The 19,778-nt window shown below is 37.1% G+C and overlaps 2 protein-coding genes across 3 annotated transcripts; both read left to right on the top strand.

Annotated features, from left to right (window-relative positions):
- Nucleotides 1-75: 75 nt before the first annotated feature.
- Nucleotides 76-10,115, top strand: LOC136677237 (vacuolar protein sorting-associated protein 33B). Of its 2 annotated transcripts, none has more exons than XM_066654709.1 (24): nucleotides 76-228; nucleotides 1,221-1,340; nucleotides 1,429-1,509; nucleotides 1,766-1,827; nucleotides 2,087-2,136; nucleotides 2,237-2,304; nucleotides 2,505-2,550; nucleotides 2,640-2,734; nucleotides 2,997-3,101; nucleotides 3,195-3,285; nucleotides 4,614-4,691; nucleotides 5,035-5,108; nucleotides 5,192-5,278; nucleotides 5,412-5,502; nucleotides 5,660-5,734; nucleotides 5,847-5,911; nucleotides 6,064-6,118; nucleotides 6,762-6,808; nucleotides 7,104-7,236; nucleotides 7,543-7,616; nucleotides 7,699-7,800; nucleotides 7,898-7,973; nucleotides 8,863-8,985; nucleotides 9,064-10,115. In XM_066654709.1, exons 2-24 carry the CDS (start codon nucleotides 1,245-1,247, stop codon nucleotides 9,141-9,143), a joined length of 1,854 nt encoding a protein of 617 aa, XP_066510806.1. In that variant the 5' UTR covers nucleotides 76-228; nucleotides 1,221-1,244; the 3' UTR covers nucleotides 9,144-10,115. The 2 variants fall into 2 exon arrangements, with proteins under 2 accessions (XP_066510806.1, XP_066510807.1); XM_066654710.1 differs by lacking the exon at nucleotides 76-228 and adding an exon at nucleotides 302-405.
- Nucleotides 10,116-10,511: 396 nt separating this feature from the next.
- LOC136676808 (protein regulator of cytokinesis 1-like) lies at nucleotides 10,512-18,659 on the top strand. Its single transcript, XM_066654041.1, has 14 exons — nucleotides 10,512-10,632; nucleotides 11,602-11,734; nucleotides 11,828-11,950; nucleotides 12,346-12,579; nucleotides 12,768-12,938; nucleotides 13,038-13,187; nucleotides 13,284-13,431; nucleotides 13,623-13,759; nucleotides 13,910-14,005; nucleotides 14,108-14,254; nucleotides 14,429-14,539; nucleotides 14,724-14,837; nucleotides 14,935-15,111; nucleotides 17,994-18,659. The coding sequence occupies exons 1-14, from the start codon at nucleotides 10,622-10,624 to the stop codon at nucleotides 18,063-18,065; spliced, it is 1,824 nt and encodes a 607-aa protein (XP_066510138.1). The 5' UTR covers nucleotides 10,512-10,621; the 3' UTR covers nucleotides 18,066-18,659.
- The last annotated feature ends 1,119 nt before the right edge of the window (nucleotides 18,660-19,778 follow it).

Here is a 19,778-nt window from a genome sequence, read left to right as displayed (position 1 = left end):
TAGGGTGAAGTGAAGATTTTATTTTAAGTTTAAATAAAATATTAAGTTACGACACTAAGCTTATACATGGAAACAGAACACGATTCAGAAGAGCGGTTTGGAATCTGATTCTTTTCGACTCGTCTGGTGAGCTGAATCATTTAATCCGATTCACTACAATGTGCGCTCCTCAAATGCTTCCGTGTAGAAACGGATGACTTGATTCCTGTTTCTTCCGTAAGCAAAGAGGTGAGGTTAAAATCTATTAATAATGCTAGAGTTTTTAGTATTATGTGTAAAACATAGTTTAGGTGCGTTGGATAATAATAATAACATACATGTATCTCTTTAAATCCACGCTCTCTGAGATGAACTGTTACCGTTCATAAGAAAATAGCCAGAAAATTTATTCCATCTGTCATTAAGGTTAGTGATATGAGTGTTTTCTTTGTTTAGCTCCGATTTTATGAAATAACGCACGGTTTGAGGTCTGCTCGATTGCAACTTGCATTCAGTACTGGTCAGAATGCTCTGAGGTATTTTATATCAGTAAAATAAAAACACAGAACATCCCTAAGGTAGCTTGATGTAGCACCTGCCATCAAACAGGGTAAATATTAGTCATCACAAATTACAGAAGCAGCCCAATATTGTATCAGTGTATTATATATAGTTTTATAGCGCTATTTTCTATAAAGATCTTAGTTTAGGGATTTATAATGTCCTAAGCATATGGTTGACAGTTGTTTTTGCAATGTGTCATGGGCGTTGTAGTTTTTAGCCACACCTATTCAGCGGTAGCTGCGCTGAAATAATTCACCTTTGAAACTACAGCCTATAGGAACGTAAATTAATAGACAAACAACAGTATTGTTATATCTGTCTAACAATGTTTAATGTAAAATGAGCAAATCCTTTCTTAAAACAAATTAAAGGACACAAGTACCACATAAATAAAAGAAAATCTAATCATTTAAGCAAATGTTTTATACTTTATCTGTTTCCCCTTTATATATAAAGGGCTGCAAATAAGGTTATGTTCTTAATGACGTGCCTGGTTAAATTAAAGGTTAAAAAACTACTGAAATTAAATGTATTTTGAACGCCTCTGAGTGTCCAGAATATAGGAAAAATAAAAAATCTGCTGCTGCTAAATGTGTAGCGCTGTCCCTATATCTATTTTTTTTCACAGTGATCACATTATTTTATATGTTTATTTATTTATTTTTTTGAATGAACAGAAACACAGCTGTGTGGAGTCCCACATGGCTCACACAGGGAGGAGGGATGCTCCTGAACTTCCAGACTTTGCTTTACTTAAAAGACTGGCCAAGGACCAGCTCATTTACCTGCTGGAACAGGTACCATTTATCACTGTGCCTCAAACAAGTGATCAACATCTTATAAACTGTTATCAAAATGTATGTTTATTTGTATTTTGTCTGCTAGCTTCCAGGAAAGAAGGACTTGTTTATTGATGCTGATTTGATGAGCCCACTGGACCGAATAGCAAATGTCACAACACTCAAGGTAGGGATATTACCAATACGACATGCACTGCACAAAGATTCAAACTTCATTTAGTAGTCCCCGAATGAACCAATGTAGGTTTCATAGAGTGGGTCATGTTATAACAGCTTTAGTACAGAATCCCTGTTACATCCAGATCAATAGTGTCTGAATAAAAGACTGCTTACTCCTTCTTGTGTCTTATAATTTGATATCTATTAAGGACAGTGCAAACACCCAGCACGATCATCCGCAATTGTCTTTGTATTTTATACAGCAACATGAAGTGGACAAATTGTATAAAGTCGAATTCAAGCCTGTCGTCAGTGTTTCAGATCAGTAAGTATGTTATTGTTACCACAGTAGCACTACAGATACAACAGGAATTGTAACTTCCTTCTTGAAAACACATCACAGCCTATTGCTTATACTTTTTTTGCAAATAGTGTCTCAGGTTTTGCGTTTTTTTCTATAGAATTCTGTCCTTCATCTGTGTTGCCTTATGTTAGAGTCATTCTCAGCAAAGACTCATAGCCAAGCTTCTCACTACAAAAAATGTACAGTGTATATTTTCTTGTTCATGATTTCTCTTTTGTAGATTGTGCTTCTTAATACGTCCTCGAATACAGACTGTGAAATGGATTGCAGGTTAGCAGGCTATATTCATAATAGCACAATATCTCATGACGTAGCATAACAACGGTCAATAATCGTTAAGAACAATGAACGTTTTTATCGATGTTTGCAGATATAGTTAACACAGACAAGGCAGCTGGGAGAGTCAGAAGATACAAGATCATATTCACCCCTCAAAAGGTAAGCTATTGCAGGTGGAGGGCCGTAATGTCATTGAATACACCCTTCCCCCACATTCACACACCAACACTTAACTCATTTAGATTGATTTGTATAGCAATGCCCCATGCACATTGTCACAGAGCAGCTTTACACTTGTGAAAGTATCATGGGAATTGGATCAACAAAAGCAAACATGTTACAGTTGCTTTTCCTTGCAGTTCTACGCATGTGAGACTGTTTTGGAGGAGCAGGGGGTTTATGGAGGTAGGTGTTTGTGCTTTTTCATATAAAATCTCAGAGTTATTCAACTGAAACCTGGAATCTGAGTGGATATGTATTGACTTTTTCTGCAGATGTGACTACTGACGAGTGGGCTTTCTATCTCCTTCCACTTGATAATGACACCATAAGCCTGGAACTACCTGAATTTTTCAGAGATAATTTTCTGGTAATATTTAACCGATGTTTGTATTCAGATTAAAGCTATTGAATCCAATTCATTTTAAAGCTGCCAAATGGAATGGATTCTTCATTTTGTAGTAGACACAAGGGCAAATCTCTTAATAAAATCTTACAAGCAATTTTAAACCCTTATTTCTCAACAGCCATCATATTCTTTAATGTCTTACTATTGCTGTATTTGCTTTTATAGATAGGACAGATATTTGTGGTTGCATTTTCACTGTGTATTTTTTTAATTCAATCTCTAGGAGGGAGATCAGCGCTGGGTGACCACTGCAGGAAGTGCATTACATCTTTTACACTCGTTATATGGCCCCTTCTCAAAAGTGTATGGGATGGGACGATGCGCTAAAGTAAGTTTTTTGAAGGATAATATAAAATACTTTTGTATACAATGGCTTTAGGCTCACATATTTAACAGTCTAAGACTATTTGTGTTTTTGCAGATGGTTTATGAGTCATGGAGGGAGCAAGTGGAGGAAGGAGAGCAGAAAACACAGCAGCCAGAGATTGGAAATGTTTTCCTCATCGATAGAGGTCCATTTAAATGTTTCCATCAATTATTTTTGCTATATGACTTTATTACATTGTGTTCTCTTGTGATATATACAGGGGTTGGACAATGACACTGAAACACCTGGTTTTAGACCACAATAATTTATTACTATGGTGTAGGGCCTCCTTTTGCGGCCGATACAGCATCAGTTCGTCTTGGGAATGACATACACAAGTCCTGCACAGGAATCAGAGGGATTTGAAGCCATTCTTCTTGCAGGACAGTGGCCAGGTCTCTACGTGATGCTGGTGGAGGAAAACGTTTCCTGACTCGCTCCTCCAAAACACCCCAAAGTGGCTCAATAATATTTAGATCTGGTGACTGTGCAGGCCATGGGAGATGTTCACCTTCACTTTCATGTTCATCAAACCAGTCTTTCACCGGTCTTGCTGTGTGTATTGGTGCATTGTCGTCCTGATACACGGCACCGCCTTCAGGACACAGTGTTTGAACCATTGGATGCACATGGTCCTCCAGAATGGTTCGGTAGTCCTTGGCAGTGACGCGTCCATCTAGCACAAGTATTGGGCCAAGGGAATGCCATGATATGGCAGCCCAAACCATCACTGATCCACCCCCATGCTCCACACCGTAACTCTCCTGGATGTGGGGGAAACAGTAAAGGTGGACTCATCAGAGAACAATACATGTTTCACATTATCCACAGCCCAAGATTTGCGCTCCTTTCACTATTAAAACCGGTGTTTGGCATTGGCGTGAGTGACCAAAGGTTTGGCTATAGCAGCCCGGCCGTGTGTATTGACCCTGTGGAGCTCCCGACGGACGGTTCTGGTGGAAACAGGAGAGTTGAGGTGCACATTTAATTCTGCCCTGGTTTTATGTATTTTGGATACAATCCGGGTCAGCACCCAAACATCCCTTTCAGACAGCTTCCTCTTGCGTCCACAGTTAATCCTGTTGGATGTGTTTGGTTCTTCTTGGTGGTATGCTGACATTACCCTGGATACCGTGACTCTTGATACATCACAAAGACTTGCTGTCTTAGTCACAGATGCACCAGCAAGACGTGCACCAACAATTTGTCCTCTTTTGAACTCTGGTGTGTCACCCATAATGTTGTGTGTATTGCAGTATTTTGAGCAAAACTGTGCTCTTACCCTCTGCTAATTAACCCTTCACACTCTGCTCTTACTGGTGCAATGTGCAGTTAAAGAAGATTGGCCACCAGGCTGCTCCAATTTAGCCATGAAACCTCCCACACTAAAATGACAGGTGTTTCAGTGTCATTGTCCAACCCCTGTATGTTATGCAGTGTCCATTCTAATTTGGATCTCTGTTACATGTCCAGATGTGGATTTTGTTACTCCACTGTGCTCTCAGGTCGTCTACGAAGGACTGGTGGATGATATATTCAGAATTAAATGTGGTGAGTTGTTGTGTGCTTTTATTTTAGGCTTTTAATATGTCTGAATTCTACAGAGCTGTGCTCATGCTGTATGCAGACAATGAATGAATGAATAAATGACAGTATTGTTGCTTTGAAATAAAACATTATCAATTTCTACTGTACCACATTAAATTTACATCAGTTTGGAAAAAGATTTAGAGAAGAGCACAGTTTTTTACTCAGGTGCTGGTATGTCAACAACATTTCTTATTTCTTTATATTATGGTTCTCCTCATGGTGTGACAAAGGAAAATGTATGTTACTTTGACATTTAAGCGGTCATATGTCAGTTCTGTTTCCATTCTTGCTCTTTGATAAATAGGTAGTGTGGAGTTTGGTCCTGAAGTCACCTCTTCTGATAAGAGCATAAAAGTGATGCTAAACTCTCAGGATAAGGTACACAAAGGACAGAGAAACTCATATACAGTATGCTCAATTATTCTTTGCTGAATACTAATTGAAGATTACTTTTTCTTCAGGTTTTTAACGAAATCAGGAATGAACACTTCTCCAATGTGTTTGGATTTTTGAGTCAGAAAGCAAGAAATCTTCAAACAGCATATGATGTAAGTCTCATATTGTTTCGCTGCAATGTTTTTCTGGAGCCTGAATGGAATGGCCGCCTAACCGTTTTTGTGTTTTTAGAAGAATACCCATCCCATATTTGTTCTTTACTGATGTTATCTATGCTTCTAATAGAAACGGCGTGGGATGGATATTCAGCAGATGAAGACTTTTGTGGCCGAAGAGCTAAAAGGCCTGAAACAGGAACACCGTCTCCTCAGTCTGCGTAAGTTCCATAAAATTCATTTTATGGTTATTTGGATGTACCTCTCTGAAGACCCATTTAATTGAAATCCACTGCCTAGTCAGTCCAGAGTAGTGCACTGGTAGCATCATTAGTGTTTTCAAGTACAGGCAAAAATATGTTTTGTGTGTTTCATCAGATATTGGAGCAAGTGAATGTATAATGAAGAAGAAAACGAAGCAAGACTTCCAGGAACTGCTGAAGACTGAACATTGTAAGAAATGTTGATTCATATAAAATATTTTTTTCCTGTTCATTTATTTGTTTATTTAAACACAGCAGATTTGTTTTTTAATAAAATGGTCTATTTTTGTGGGGACTTTTAGCTCTACTTGAAGGCTTTGAAGTTCGGGAATGTATATCCTTCATTGAAGAACACATTAACAGACAGGTACATCAAAAAGCAGAGTAAAAATATAGAAACATTATAGTATATGCATTTACAATTCTATATCATAACACTAAGCTTTTAGTTACCTCTAAACAGTGGTTTAATGTGTAGCTAATTGTTATCTAACACAGTTATAATGCTTCATCCATTAGATTTCAATGATTGACAGTCTGAGACTCCTTTGCTTGTTGTCCCTCACTGAAAACGGTAAGTTATACAAATTCATTCGATCTATCTATCTATCTATCTATCTATCTATCTATCTATCTATCTATCATCACACTTATATAGCACCTTTCTAGATACCCAAGGACGCTTTACAATCCACACTGCTCAAAACGCTCAGAACACTCAATCCACACACACACTGGCGAGAACGGCAGCCAAACGTGCACAGCGTACTCTCAACCAGGAATGACCATCCACCTGGAGGACTGCATCGGGAACTAGGATTTCACCCAGGACAGAGCGCCAATCCATATCTGGGCTCACACTCATTCACTCACACATACCGACATTCATTAACATACACACTCATTCACTCACACACCAGGACAGTTATTAGAGAAGCCAATTCACCTACCCTATATTATCAAATATATAATTTATATATATAATCATATATTATCAAATCTGTTTATGACCAAGCATGATTACCTGAAGTTTAAGTTCCTATAAAATACTATAATATGTAAATATTCCTTATTTTTAAACTAAAGGAATTTAATCTTACGAGTAAACATGGTTCCTGTGATGTCACTGATATACAAAAGTTCACCTGTTTAGCTTACAGCAGTTTGGACCGGCCTGTCTAACTGGTTTCAATTTGCTATGTTTTTCCCCTCAACAGGACTTCTCCCAAAAGATTATCGGTCCCTAAAGGCTCAATACCTCCAGGTCAGTTAACACTGAAGTAGATAATGGGTTAGTTACTTGAGCAAGGACTAAGACCCATTTTAGATTAAAGTACAGTCGAGTATTATTATTAAAAAGCAAGGCTTACAATTAGTATGGGTTTAGGAAAGTGTGTAGAATTAGTCCTGTGCACTGTAACCTGAAGTGAGTAGGGAATCACTAAAATGTGTAGGAGAGGGCTACTCTAAGGTCATAGTCCACACCACTGATATATTTTAGACATCACACAATGCCTGATAGTTGGGAGTTTAACTGTGGGCTATGCTCCTGTGTTTAGAGTTATGGTATAGATCACCTGCTGACCTTTGCCAACCTGAAACAAATGGGCCTGTTGGTGGAGCAGCAGCCTGGTGAAACACTGACAGTGATGGAGAGCAAAGTGGGCAAACTGGTTAATGACAAGACTGCTGGTGAGAAACAATTCAACTTCCATGAAATCTTTAAGAGCAATGTTTTTTATTGGAACCTAAGTTGTGGCCATACAATATGCAGTAAAGGCAGCCATATTGTTAATCAGAATGTTTTATGGGAAGACCCACAATAGGCTTCCTAAAGGACAGTTAAAATGCTGGTTATATACATCCATTTTAATAAATCGAGAACCTTCTTTAACTTTATAGATTTTAATGGGTCCTTTTATAGAAATCTATATGTTTTTCAGATTATATACACAACAAAGAAGTGAATATCATTTATATTGTTACATTTATTTTCAGGAAAACTGACTGATGCATTTTCCTCTTTGGCCAAGAAGAGCAATTTCCGTGCATTGAGTAAAAGGCTGGTGCTGGTGTGTATCTTCATAGATCAACCTCTGCCGTTAAACATGAATAAACATTACAGTTCTCTTATACGATACTCTACACACACAGATACCTAAATCAGGGGAGGAATATGACCTCCGTGTCCCAAGAGACATGGCCTACATCTTCAGTGGGGCTTATATTCCTCTAAGCTGCAAATTGATTGAACAGGTTGGTGCTTCCACAAACAAATTCACAAACTATTTTTGGTCAACTCACTTTTTCAGACTTGTATGCTGAATGAATTATATATCTTTTCCTTTCACAGGTGTTAGAGAGGGATGGCTGGACAGGCCTTGAGGAGGTCACACGAATGTTGAATGGACATGAGTTTGCAGTAACAGGTTCTGAACAGTGCCATTCTTTTTACAAGGGTTGAGATGAGAATCTCAGATGTAGTTTAAGCAGTTTTGAAGCTGTGGATTAAACACTGTAAACATGATCAAAACACAAAAGTAAAACATAAGAATTCAAGACTTCATACACACTACCATGCAAGTCAGACAGCTCATATTCGTTTATTAAATTTCAATGTAAGTAAGGTATCAATTTTTCAGCATCAGGGGAACATCAGAAACAATGACAGCTATACATAATTTTTGTTCAGTAAGTCCAAAGTTAAGTCTTAGAAGTTGGTTGCACTTCTCACAGTCCAAGTAAGCCAGGTCAGATTGGTGTTGAGCCAAGCTCCAGGAACCTGGAGGTTGCGGGTTCGATTCCCACTCCAGGTGACTGTCTGTGAAGAGTTGGTGTGTTCTCCCTGTGTCCGCGTGGGTTTCCTCCGAGTGCCCCGGTTTCCTCCCACAGTCCAAAAACACACGTTGGTAGGTGGATTGGCGACTCAAAAGTGTCCGTAGGTGTGATTGTGTGAGTGAGTGAATGTGTGTGTGTGTGTGTGTTGCCCTGTGAAGGACTGGCGCCCCCTCCAGGGTGTATTCCCGCCTTGCGCCCAATGATTCCAGGTAGGCTCTGGACCCACCGCGACCCTGAATTGGATAAGCGGTTACAGATTATTAATGAATGAATGAAAGATTGGTGTTGATGAAATAAATAAATGGTGTGCTTTTACTTATGCAAAATGCTTTACTTGGGTCTATAACTGTATATATCCATAGGTCATTCAGTCTCATCTACTAAATAAACAGGCCTCTTTATCAAAACAAAACCCTACTTCAGGAACTTACAGTACCATCACCTTACTTTATCATCATATATATATTTAAAATCTTGTAGGAGGCACCAGTGTGACTGAAACAAGAATCAAAACAGATCCTCAGAGGATTGTTCTTGTGATGTTCCTGGGAGGATGTACTTACTCTGAAATCGCTGCCCTTCGCTTCCTAGGTAGAGAAAAAGGTAAGGATGATTCCGCAGATATGTAGTTAACAGTTCTGATGTTTTAACACTAATTAACCTTTTTGTTTTTTACCAAAGGTTATAAGTTTATTGTGCTGACCACAGCCATCACAAACAGTGCCAGATTGCTGGAGGCTCTTTTGGAAAACCAAGTTTGAATCCCCAGTGTTTCTTGCCAATAATATGACCGTGTCACAGAAGGTCAAGTGTGGCCTGTCTGCAGGACCCAGCTGACAGACATTCCAGAGGGATTTTCTCCTCAACAGTGGACATGAATGCCATCACTGACCAACAGCACTACATATTGTCATCGTCAGAGGATAATGCATGCTTGTGCATATTTCTGGGATACTGTAGGATTCTGAAGATAGCAGTGGGACAGCCAGTTGTCAAAAGGCTCTTGTAAAAATTTTTTCTTGCACTGCTTGTGATGGACAATGTAATAAAGTACAAAATATAAATGAAGACATGAAATGAAATGGACACTTTAACATCTAATTGTTTGCAAGTGTAGGAAAATTTGTAAACACTCAATTGTTACTTGATGTGTATCAGGTATATTCAACTGATGAAAAGTCTCTAAACCTGTGGGTTTTTTTTTAAACTGGAAAACACAGCTCTACAAAAGCTTTAAGACCTAACACCCTCTTTAAAGTGCAGACTTCAGTGATGTCCATACTCTATGTACAAGTGTTGTAAATGTTCACAGCATCACAAGCGTATGGATACATCCAAACAAGAGATGTGAAACTGGAAGTCTGTTCCTGACCCATCACGTCTGATGCTCAACATAACAGAGATTATATTAGGGCTTCTTTACAGACTTCTGTGCGATAAAATCCTTTACATTTCTATGTGTGAAATTTGCAGTAGAAAATGTAAATAATATTATCTTGAGCCACTCTCCTCGTCATGACATTTGTCATATTGCTAAACCATTACTATGTTGTTAGCTAAACATCTAATACCATTTGAATAACCGTTGATTACATTGCATTATTGGCACACTACAGCTCAATATTGCAAGTTGATTTAAATCTCTTTTTTAAACGGCCTTTATTGTGAGTCTGAGTCAGTAATGCTCTCTGTAGTGATGAATTATATCACAATAAAACCTATCTTAATAACTTTGCTTACATTCCAGTGTGCAGAAATGATACATTTAATGGGTGGGGTTTCCGTTGAAGGTGTTAGCTACGTATACATCAGTGTGTTAGTACTACTGGCCACTTTCCTACAAAAAAATGCATATTCCAAGTTTGAACCAGATAATAAAACTATTCTGCTCCTGGTCTGACTCACATCTTCCTCACTCCCGGAATAAAGGAGCAGTATTATAATCTGGGAATGTATGCTAAATCACTAAGGTTATGTTCCAGCTCCATTCCCAGGGGCTCCAGACCACTGACCGTTTGTTTCGTCATTGAATAAAATAGTCCTGTTCTAGAACACACCCTCGCGCATGCGCAGCTCTGCATCCACTATCCAATCAGAAGCTGAGGCGCTTATTTTGACGCGTGTTTTGAATCAGAGACGGCGGAGAGAGTGAACGGGTGGGTCACAGCTCGACGTTACTGGAATAATAATTATAAATATATAAAAGTACGGATTAATTCAGCAGCGCGGGCGCCTCAGGATGAGGAAAAGGTTAGTAACGTAACTTTACAGCGTCTGTTTCATGTCCATTCCGCGTTATAATGAGTATTTTTTTATTACAGGCAGGTTGGCAGTGTTTTGAATCTCGTGTAATAACGTCACCTACTGTAGATACTCGCTTTATTCAAAACACCCATTTAAACCCAGGTTTAAACTTAAATGTTAGACTTGTGTTGCTTCTTCTGCTAAGCAATTAAGATGTGGCTAACTAACGCAGGGCAAGGTACATAGTGATAGCTAGCGAGAACTATCATGTGTGTGTCCGAAAATTTGCAGACACGTCTTAAAATAATGAATATATTCAGCTACCTTAAATTACCCATGTTTTGGACACAGGTTCAATTGTGAAAAACAGCCTCTAGAAAAGCACGAACTGAAATGGGACACCCTGGAGCAACTGCACATGAGCCTTAAGGTCACCAAGCCTGATACTGACATATACAATGTATCACTAGCTATCTAAATTGGATTCCAGTGATGTGTTGTCCTTGAACACTTAGCTAGAATCTACAACTGTTGAGAACAGTTTCTCAGATTTCTGCATGCTGCACAGTGAAATAGGAGTGGTTTACTATTCAGGAAAATGCCTTAAAAAATCTATTTTAAAGCAGCAATAAAAAAACTCATCAGAAAATTATGCTAGAACAGGGGTGTCCAACTCCAGTCCTGGAGGGCTGGTATCCAGCAAATTTTGGTTATACCTCTGCTCACACACACCTGAGTCAACTCATCTGTTAATTGCTAGGTTTAAGGGGTGTGTTTTAGCAGAGCAATCACCAAACTTTGCTGGATACCGGCCCTCCAGGACTGGAGTTGGGCACCCCTGTGCTAGAAGATGATTAGTGCAGAAAAGAAAGATTCTGTGTCATTCAGGTTTTAACTTCATAGACTAACTTTAACTGCTTAGACTTGTGAAGGTAAAGAAAGCATGGTTTGGATAACTTTCCAATCTGTTTTCAGTGAGGTGCTTGCAGCCGAGTCGGTGGCATGTCTGAATAAAGCACTGTATCAACTAAGGGACATATGGGAGGAGATCGGTATCCCGGAGGAACAGAGGCTGGAGAGGACAAATGTGGTTAAAAACCATATCAAAGTGAGTATGAAGTTAATGCGCTCACACATCATGCCATTATATGACATACAAATGAGAGCATCTTAATTATAAATGTATAATTTTACATGTAAGGGTCTTCTAGACATGATGATAGCGGAGGAGGAGAGTCTGCGGAAACGTTTGCTTGCCAGTATTGAGACATGCCGCCAGGAACTGAGTAAAGTGTGCTTGGAGCTACAGCTACCTTCGTTTCAGGCAAGTGATGGTTTATGCTGCAGGGACAACACATAGATGACTTTCACCAGTAAAGCATGCTTGTTAACGTTTGTGACTCCTGAAGAGAAAAAAACTTTAATTGCATGGATTTATTAGAAATCTGTCTGTTTTATGATAGAATTATTTAGGATAATCTTGGTATGTTGAGAAAAATCTATAATGACATAAATAATCACGCTAATGATAACATAACGTTGCCCACCATTTAATTAATAGTTAGTTGATTTGCAAATGGTATTTTAAGAAATAAATAAAGCTGTTCCATTTGGGATCATTTTGTGAATAACATTTTTTTTAAATAACTGCTGCTTATTTTAAAGATCTTCAAATTCTTTTTTTTTTTTTTTTTTTTTTTTTTTTTTTTTTTTTTTTAGGAGGACAGAAAGAACACAATGCTCCAGCAGGAAAAGGATATTCGAACATGTCTTGAGGTTATGTTGAAGGAGAAGAGTCAGAGAATGGAAGCCCTTAAAAATCTAATAGAGCAAGATCAGGACCTGTGTGATATTCTCTGCTCTGAGACGTTCCCTATTTCTGCCAGCTCTGTTCCATCCCTTGAGCAACTGGAAAGCTTCCGACAGCATATAGCCTCACTCACAGCAGAAAAGGTGGTGTATTCATTTATTCATCTTTATCTTAAGCTTAATCTTAAACTCAGAGGTTTAATACTGTTATTACCATTAAGACCTATTGTTTAGTTATCACTATAAATAATTTAACTACAGTGTAAGTAGTGTACGTACATGCCGTAAGCGTTTGTATGAGTAAACATCTACCTTGTGTGTGTTTTATTCAGAATCAAAGACATAGCAAGTTTGTTGAACTAAAGAAAATGATAATACTATGCATGGATGATCTGGAGCAAGTGCCAGAGACAAGTTTCGAAAAGGATATTGTTTGTGAGGATGAAGAAGCTTTTTGTCTTTCCAAAGAGAATATTGACTCCCTTAAAGTCCTCCTTCACCAGGTAAGGGCTTTATATTCAAAATACACGTTGTAATCTATATCATGAAGTGTTCCAATGAGATGCTACAACATTCAAAACTTCGTTATTATATTGTCTCAGCTGGAGAGCAAGAAATCTGAGAATGAACGCATGTGTGCATCTTACCGAGAAAACATCCAGGAATTATGGGACAGATTGCAGATTTCGCAGGAAGATCGGGAGGCTGTTTCTGAGCATATGACTTTGTCCAAAAAAAGAAACATGGAAGCTGTACGTAAGCACAGCTATGCTGCATTTAATGCCGTACATTGGACTGTAGAGTGCATGTGAATTTTATTATTATGTTTTTTTTGTCTGTGTTGTTAGCTACAAGCTGAACTCAGCCGTCTAGAGAAACTGAAGCTTAAGAATATGAAAGATGTTACTATGGCTATTCGTGACAATATTGCAGTGTTCTGGGAGAAGTGCTTCTACAGCACTGAGCAGCGCCAGGCTTTTGTGCCCTACTATGATGGTAAGTGGTGTTTTTTTTTCATTTGTTTATAAATTTTGTGGAGTCCATTCCAGGTTGAATACACCAGATTATAGAAAATAAGAAATTCAGAAGAATTCAAAATGGTAGCATTTTTAGAAGTTCTCTCAAGCATTTGGACCCCAGTGCGTGCATTATTTATAACATATAGAAAGCTAACTTGTTTTCCTTAGATGATTTTAGTGAAGATCTTCTGAACTTGCATGATGCTGAGATCCTGAGACTGAAACAGCATTACGAAGATCATAAAGAACTTTTTGAAGGTGTTCACAAATGGGAAGAGGGTTGGAGGCTTTTTCTGGAACTTGAAGTAAGTTGCATGATCAAGAGATGTATTTTATCGAATACATTTTTTCACTTCATCTACATTACATTTTCCTTTATGTATTTATTAATCAATCTTTATTTCTTCAAAATATCTACAGTGATGTTTGTACATTTATTCACTTATTTATTTTAGAAAAAAGCTACAGATCCTTCCAGATTCACAAACAGAGGAGGTAACCTTCTTAAGGAAGAGAAGCAAAGGTCTGACCTGATCAGAAGTCTTCCAAAGGTAAATTAATGTGTTTTTTTTTTTTCAGTCAGAATGTCCACAGCTTTAATTACACAGCTGTTTTGTGAATGAAAAATGAAGTTTATAACATTTTGTGTTTAGCTTGAAAAGAAACTGAAGGCCCAAATTGAGCTGTGGGAGCAGCAGGAAGAAAGGGAATTTTTGGTCCAAGGACAGAAGTTCATGCAGTTTGTTTCTGAGCAGTGGGAGATGTATCGACTTGAGAAGGAGCGGGAGAAACAAGAAAGAGTATGCCTTTATTTGTGTTTTTGTGTTTAGGATTGTGTATGTGTGTGTTTATGTTTGTGGGGGTAATGAAGTAAAGTAACTTGTTATAACTAACAAATATTTCATAACTTTGAGAAGCATTGTTCCTTAGACTTTCAAATGATTGAAAATCTGATAATGTCTCTTTTGTTTTAGCAACTGAAAAAGAACAAGCAAACAGAGGAGGACATGCTTTATGGCACTGCAGTGCGAACACCCACTAAACGAAGATTTCTTGGGAGTATGACACCTAGCAAAGCTCGAAAGGTAAAAATGTTATATAAGGTTCTATTTTGATAGAAATTAAAGTGATCCTTAGATGCTTATTTCTTTCTGCACTTTAACATTAAGCTGTAACTTGCTGATTATAGAATTACATTTTCTCAGATGGCTTTAGAGCTTTGCAAGATAATGTATATTCCATCACTAACCCTCCTTGCAATTCTCTCAGCTCAATGCAACCTCCAGCACCTCCACTGGCACCTCTAACAGCACTGTGCGCTCTGCATTTGGTGGAACTGTTTGCCACTCACCCGTGTCCCGTCCCCCAATATCAGGTTGCAAGGTTAGTGCAGGGCCTTAACAATAATCAGATTTAGTCTTTGTTTTGCAGTGACGATGGAACACACTTATTTCTAATGTCTTTGCTTTCTCTGAAACAGGGTAATTCAGTAAGGACTCCTGGTCAAGGTAAACCTCCACATCAAGGACTAATGGAACGCAACAAGGAGAATATTTGTCATCTTAATGGAGGTATAAGTGGTGTGTTGAAGACTCCAGCTAGCCCACAACGTAACTTCAGTATTAACTCTGTCGCCAGCACCTATTCAGAGTTTGCGGTAATTTCTCATCTTTTAGAAGTTTATATTTCCATGACCTACACACAGTCTACACCAAGAGCAAAACATTTTCAAAAGTAGGCTGAAATGCTGAGCTTGACTGACAAATTATATTGGTTTATAAATTATGATGTATTATTTATATATTAATTATTGGCCTTGAGCTTTGAGTTCAAACACCAGACACAAGATTATATCTATAAAAATTTTAAAGGTGCATTTGTCAAAATTCAAGTCAAGATTCGACTGTTTCAACAGTTCAGTATGTGATTTACAATAACACTAGAACATGTTTCCCCAGTTATTTGGAGTTGCCTTCCAATCCCTCTCATGAGCATTACAGAGGCCTTTGGTGGTCAGTTAGGGTTTGATTTTTTTTTTTTTACACATCGGAATACTAAAAAGTAATTTCAGAGGTTCATTTCATTGTACAGAGCAGTATATACAAAGACTAGAGTGTTAGCACTTTGCAAGGGGCCAGAAAATAAAAATGTAGCTGACATATGCTTATCATTTATTTGTCATATAATTAGCCATAAAAATGACCATCAAAATGCTTGTATTTGAGCTCGCAAACACTTGTAACAGTATCTTAAATGATATCTGTACTGCTGATTTTTACATGCAAATATGAAAATGAGTAGATTGCATTGAATAACAATTTTAATAGAATTATAGAATTCATATCAAACTTCTGTTTGAGTTAACATATCAAATTATAACTTATACAAAAAAAACCATTGTCACTGTCTGATTAATAACATGTATCTGCATTTTTGTCGATTTTAGTTTAGTTTTGTCAAATTGCATGTGAAAATACCAATACAAATATTTTTACATTGATTTTCACTGAAGAAGTTTTGCCTTCTCCAGTAAAGTTACTATTCAAATTTTTCTAATCATTTTACCTGCATTAACCTTATTTTGCCTTCATTCACACTTACACTTTCCCCATCAAAACTATATAAGTGATTTTAACCAGATGTTTAATCACAAAATGTAATGAGTCACAATGCTATATTCTCTTTGTCCATTTGCAATATGAATCAATATTGCATCAGGAGCAGATCAGGACTATTACAAATGCCAGAGATAGAGGAGGAAAAGCAAGAGGAGCTAGAGATAGAGGACTTATGGGCAAATGAGGGAGAGGAGCTAGAGCTGTAAGTGAGAAGAAAGTGACGAGAGTGAAGATAGCAGGAGCAATCTTTTGTTCTCTCATCTATTGATGCAGGGCACTTCCTGACATGTTTTCTATGTTGAACACACTGAGATGGGTATAGAGCAATGGAGAGCATCTGTTAAAATGATTGACAGTAGGTCTGTGTAAACACAGACTGGAACTCAAGTACAGAGTTCAGTTTTATTCAGGCACAGAATGCTCTTCAGCTGATGCCATTGCTAAAATAACAATTTTTAATTACATGCTTCATATATTACACTTTATTTTTACTAGTTAGAAAATGAAATTGCGCCTTTGGTATGTTCTATACAATAATGTGTAATATGTACTCTAATTAACTAACCCTAAGTGAGGGTTGGGAAGAATTTCTCTAAAGCTATACATTTGCTTGGTTTACAGTTAGGATTAGCAATCTGTAGAGCTTTTGTTGTAAATGGTATGTCTTGATTTACTTTGACAAAGAATCTGGTCTACCTGCATACCCTGTGTCAGTCAAGCTTGTTGTTTCAGTCATTAAGTGCTTTCTTAACAATATCTTATCTTGCATTGATGTGTAATTTATTCTAAAATTTGTTTTAAAAGGAAATAATCAACGCTGAATCGGTTCAGTCAAGGTTTGTTCGAACAAATGCCTTTCTGAGTCAAGTTCCTAATATGTGCATGCTTACTTTAACAGAGCTGCTACAGCTCAGTGGCTTTATGTGCCAAGCTAAAATTGAAAGCACTAAGGATTTAGTCAGTTTTAATGTCTAGTTGATGAGATGTAAAAAGAAAGAAACTATTTGGCAGTTGATGTGCCACTCTTCTGTCTCAATTTAATATTTATCTATTACACAAAATATGCTTTTTCAAACCCTCCAGGGTGTGTTCCTGCCTTGCGCCCAATGATTCCGGGTAGACTCAGGACCCACCGCAACCCTGAACTGGATAAGCGGTTACAGATAATGAATTTGTGAGCGGGATTATTATAAGTAGATATGCTGTGAGCATTACTGAAGAAACAAATCCTGTTTCATCTAATGATTTTTTTAGTTTCCCTTCAGATATAAAGTCATTATGAGTGCATTAGTTACATAACAATAGACAGGTTTGGCAAACACGGAGTAAAACAGTAGAACAGCAGTTTTAATTTAATAGTGATGAAAAACTGCTGTATAACATTTATTTGCAAGGCAGTTTTAGAATCTATTTACGTGTTTTCACTTTTGTTTGCTTATCCACAATTTTGAACCCTGGTTAACTTGTCCAGCTGAGCTGTTGCAATCAGTATACTTTAATCAATACACTTCCTCTGACCTGTTGTTTGGAGTTAGACTGTGTGTATTGCAAGAGTCCTCTTTTCACTTTCTTTTTTTAAATAATACCTTTTTACTTGATTTCTTATAACCACACCTTTTAACCAGATAACTGTTTTCTGTCTCTTTACTGCTTTTTCACCATCAAAATGACCTAGCCCTTCCTCTGTCAATAGCATAATCTGTTTCTTTGTTGTCACTGATACTCTAAAAGCCTCTGTCAGTGATCAGTGAATCCTTAAATGTTTATAGATTTGCATTTAATGATTTCATCGAAGTTTTTACTCTTAATTTTGACATTAAAACATGTTTTAGGTCACGTTAAAACCTGATCTGTAAGTCAAAATATAATACAGCTAACATGGCATTCCAATAACACTGCCCATGGTTGTTTTCTTCTACAGCGAGATCTCTCCAAGGCCTCTAAGTCAAAGTGCACACCAGAAGTCTTGAACTCAACCGTCACGCAACTCTGATTGCACACAAAGTCAAAACTAATATTGGGACTGGAGCAACAAATACTGCATGTGCTGATCAATGTCAAAAAGCTTTTATGATCACATTTCTATATCTGTTGTTTTGCGTTGTTTGTGTAAATGAGGGTAATATATTTAATGTGTTTTTAAACACATCTGTATTGAATGTTCAATGTTAATGTGATTAACACTATTTTTAATGCACATGTGAAGGTCCTCTTGTCTTAACTGTTTCATGTTAATTAAAAACGAAAATCATCTGTCCCTTGTAACATAATTACACAGACAAGTTGATTGGGTGTATGATTTTAGTTAGGCCAGTGTTTCCTGTGTCTAGTCCTGTAGTTCAATTATTTTCAGCTATGTTTATTGTTAAAGAAACACAGATTAACTACAAGCCTGGAATTGGAAACGCTGAGCTGTTACCAATGGTTTTACCAAATGTACTTTGTTAAAGTCTATGCCTATCATGAATATTTTGCACAATATATTGTTACAAGTATATATTTGTTTTGGCAATGTACAGTTCACTTCATTAAAATGCCTTTTTAACGCTATCACTCATTTAACTAATAATAAATATCTATGCCTCACAAGCCTGTATTCAGTTTATTCAGATATTCAGTTTATTCAGATGTGCACAGCCATTACTTCTCACATTTTTATAAGTATAATACTGTACAAATGAACTTTGGGTAATTAGATTAAAAGGGAAGAAAGATTTTCTGCTTTGTCTATACACAATCTTCAACTATCTCTGGTCAGAAATTGATTTTTTTCTTTTAGTCAACATCTCATTTAAAAGGGCAAAGTTTAATACTGTCATATTTTATGATTGAACACGCATTTCCAAATAAAAAGTACTGTCATTTACAGGAAATCAGAGCATATTCAAATAAAATATTTGTATTATTTACTTTTTTTCTACTTTTTTGTCTGTTGACATGTACCATTTTTAGTTTCAGCATTATCTAGTTTCAAAAAATCAGACACAGCCTTAATTTAATGAGCTGAAAGGCACAAGGTGCATCTGCTACTTGGATAGTTGTTACTTAAGTCAGTGAGAGAGAGTCATCTTTATTGATCCCTAAAGGAAATTGCTTCTCTGCATTTAACCCATCTGTGGTAGTGAACACTACTGAACAATCCTTCACACACATTAATGGCAGTGAACACACACAACCCCAGCAATTGTTTCATTACTTTGTGTAAGTTTATAGCAGAACAACAATATAAACTTCCCCTAACCCAAAAATTTAACCTAGTTTCAAATGTAAAAGTAATAGATTGAAATGACAACAGATTATATTACAGTGCAGTAAAACTGACCTAACACAATCAGTTTGAGTTGCGATGATTAATTTTGGGCTCAGGTTCGCTGTTCTTAATTATTAAAATTCTTACTACTACTATTGCCCTTGTTTCTTTTACCATTCTGCTTGAGTTTGTGGCCCATTGTCTTGTTGGAAGATCTATGTGTGTATCTCCAAAATTTTAACTTAACAGGAGAATGAAAAAACCTTAAAACTTTCAATGGATGTTAATGTAAAACATTTTATTCCAAGTAATTCTGGAGCGTTTCTATTGGTCCATTCATCATGTAATTTTCACTCAGTGTGTGTGTAGTAAAGTACAGACTGACAAAAATGGAAATACATGTGTTCCTTTGGATAGTAGTGATAAAGGAATCTGAAACTAAAATTTTTTTTAACA

Source organism: Hoplias malabaricus, chromosome X2 (assembly GCF_029633855.1).
Source record: "Hoplias malabaricus isolate fHopMal1 chromosome X2, fHopMal1.hap1, whole genome shotgun sequence".
Classification (NCBI taxonomy): Eukaryota; Metazoa; Chordata; class Actinopteri; order Characiformes; family Erythrinidae; genus Hoplias; species Hoplias malabaricus.
This window is presented reverse-complemented; position numbering and strand designations above follow the sequence as displayed.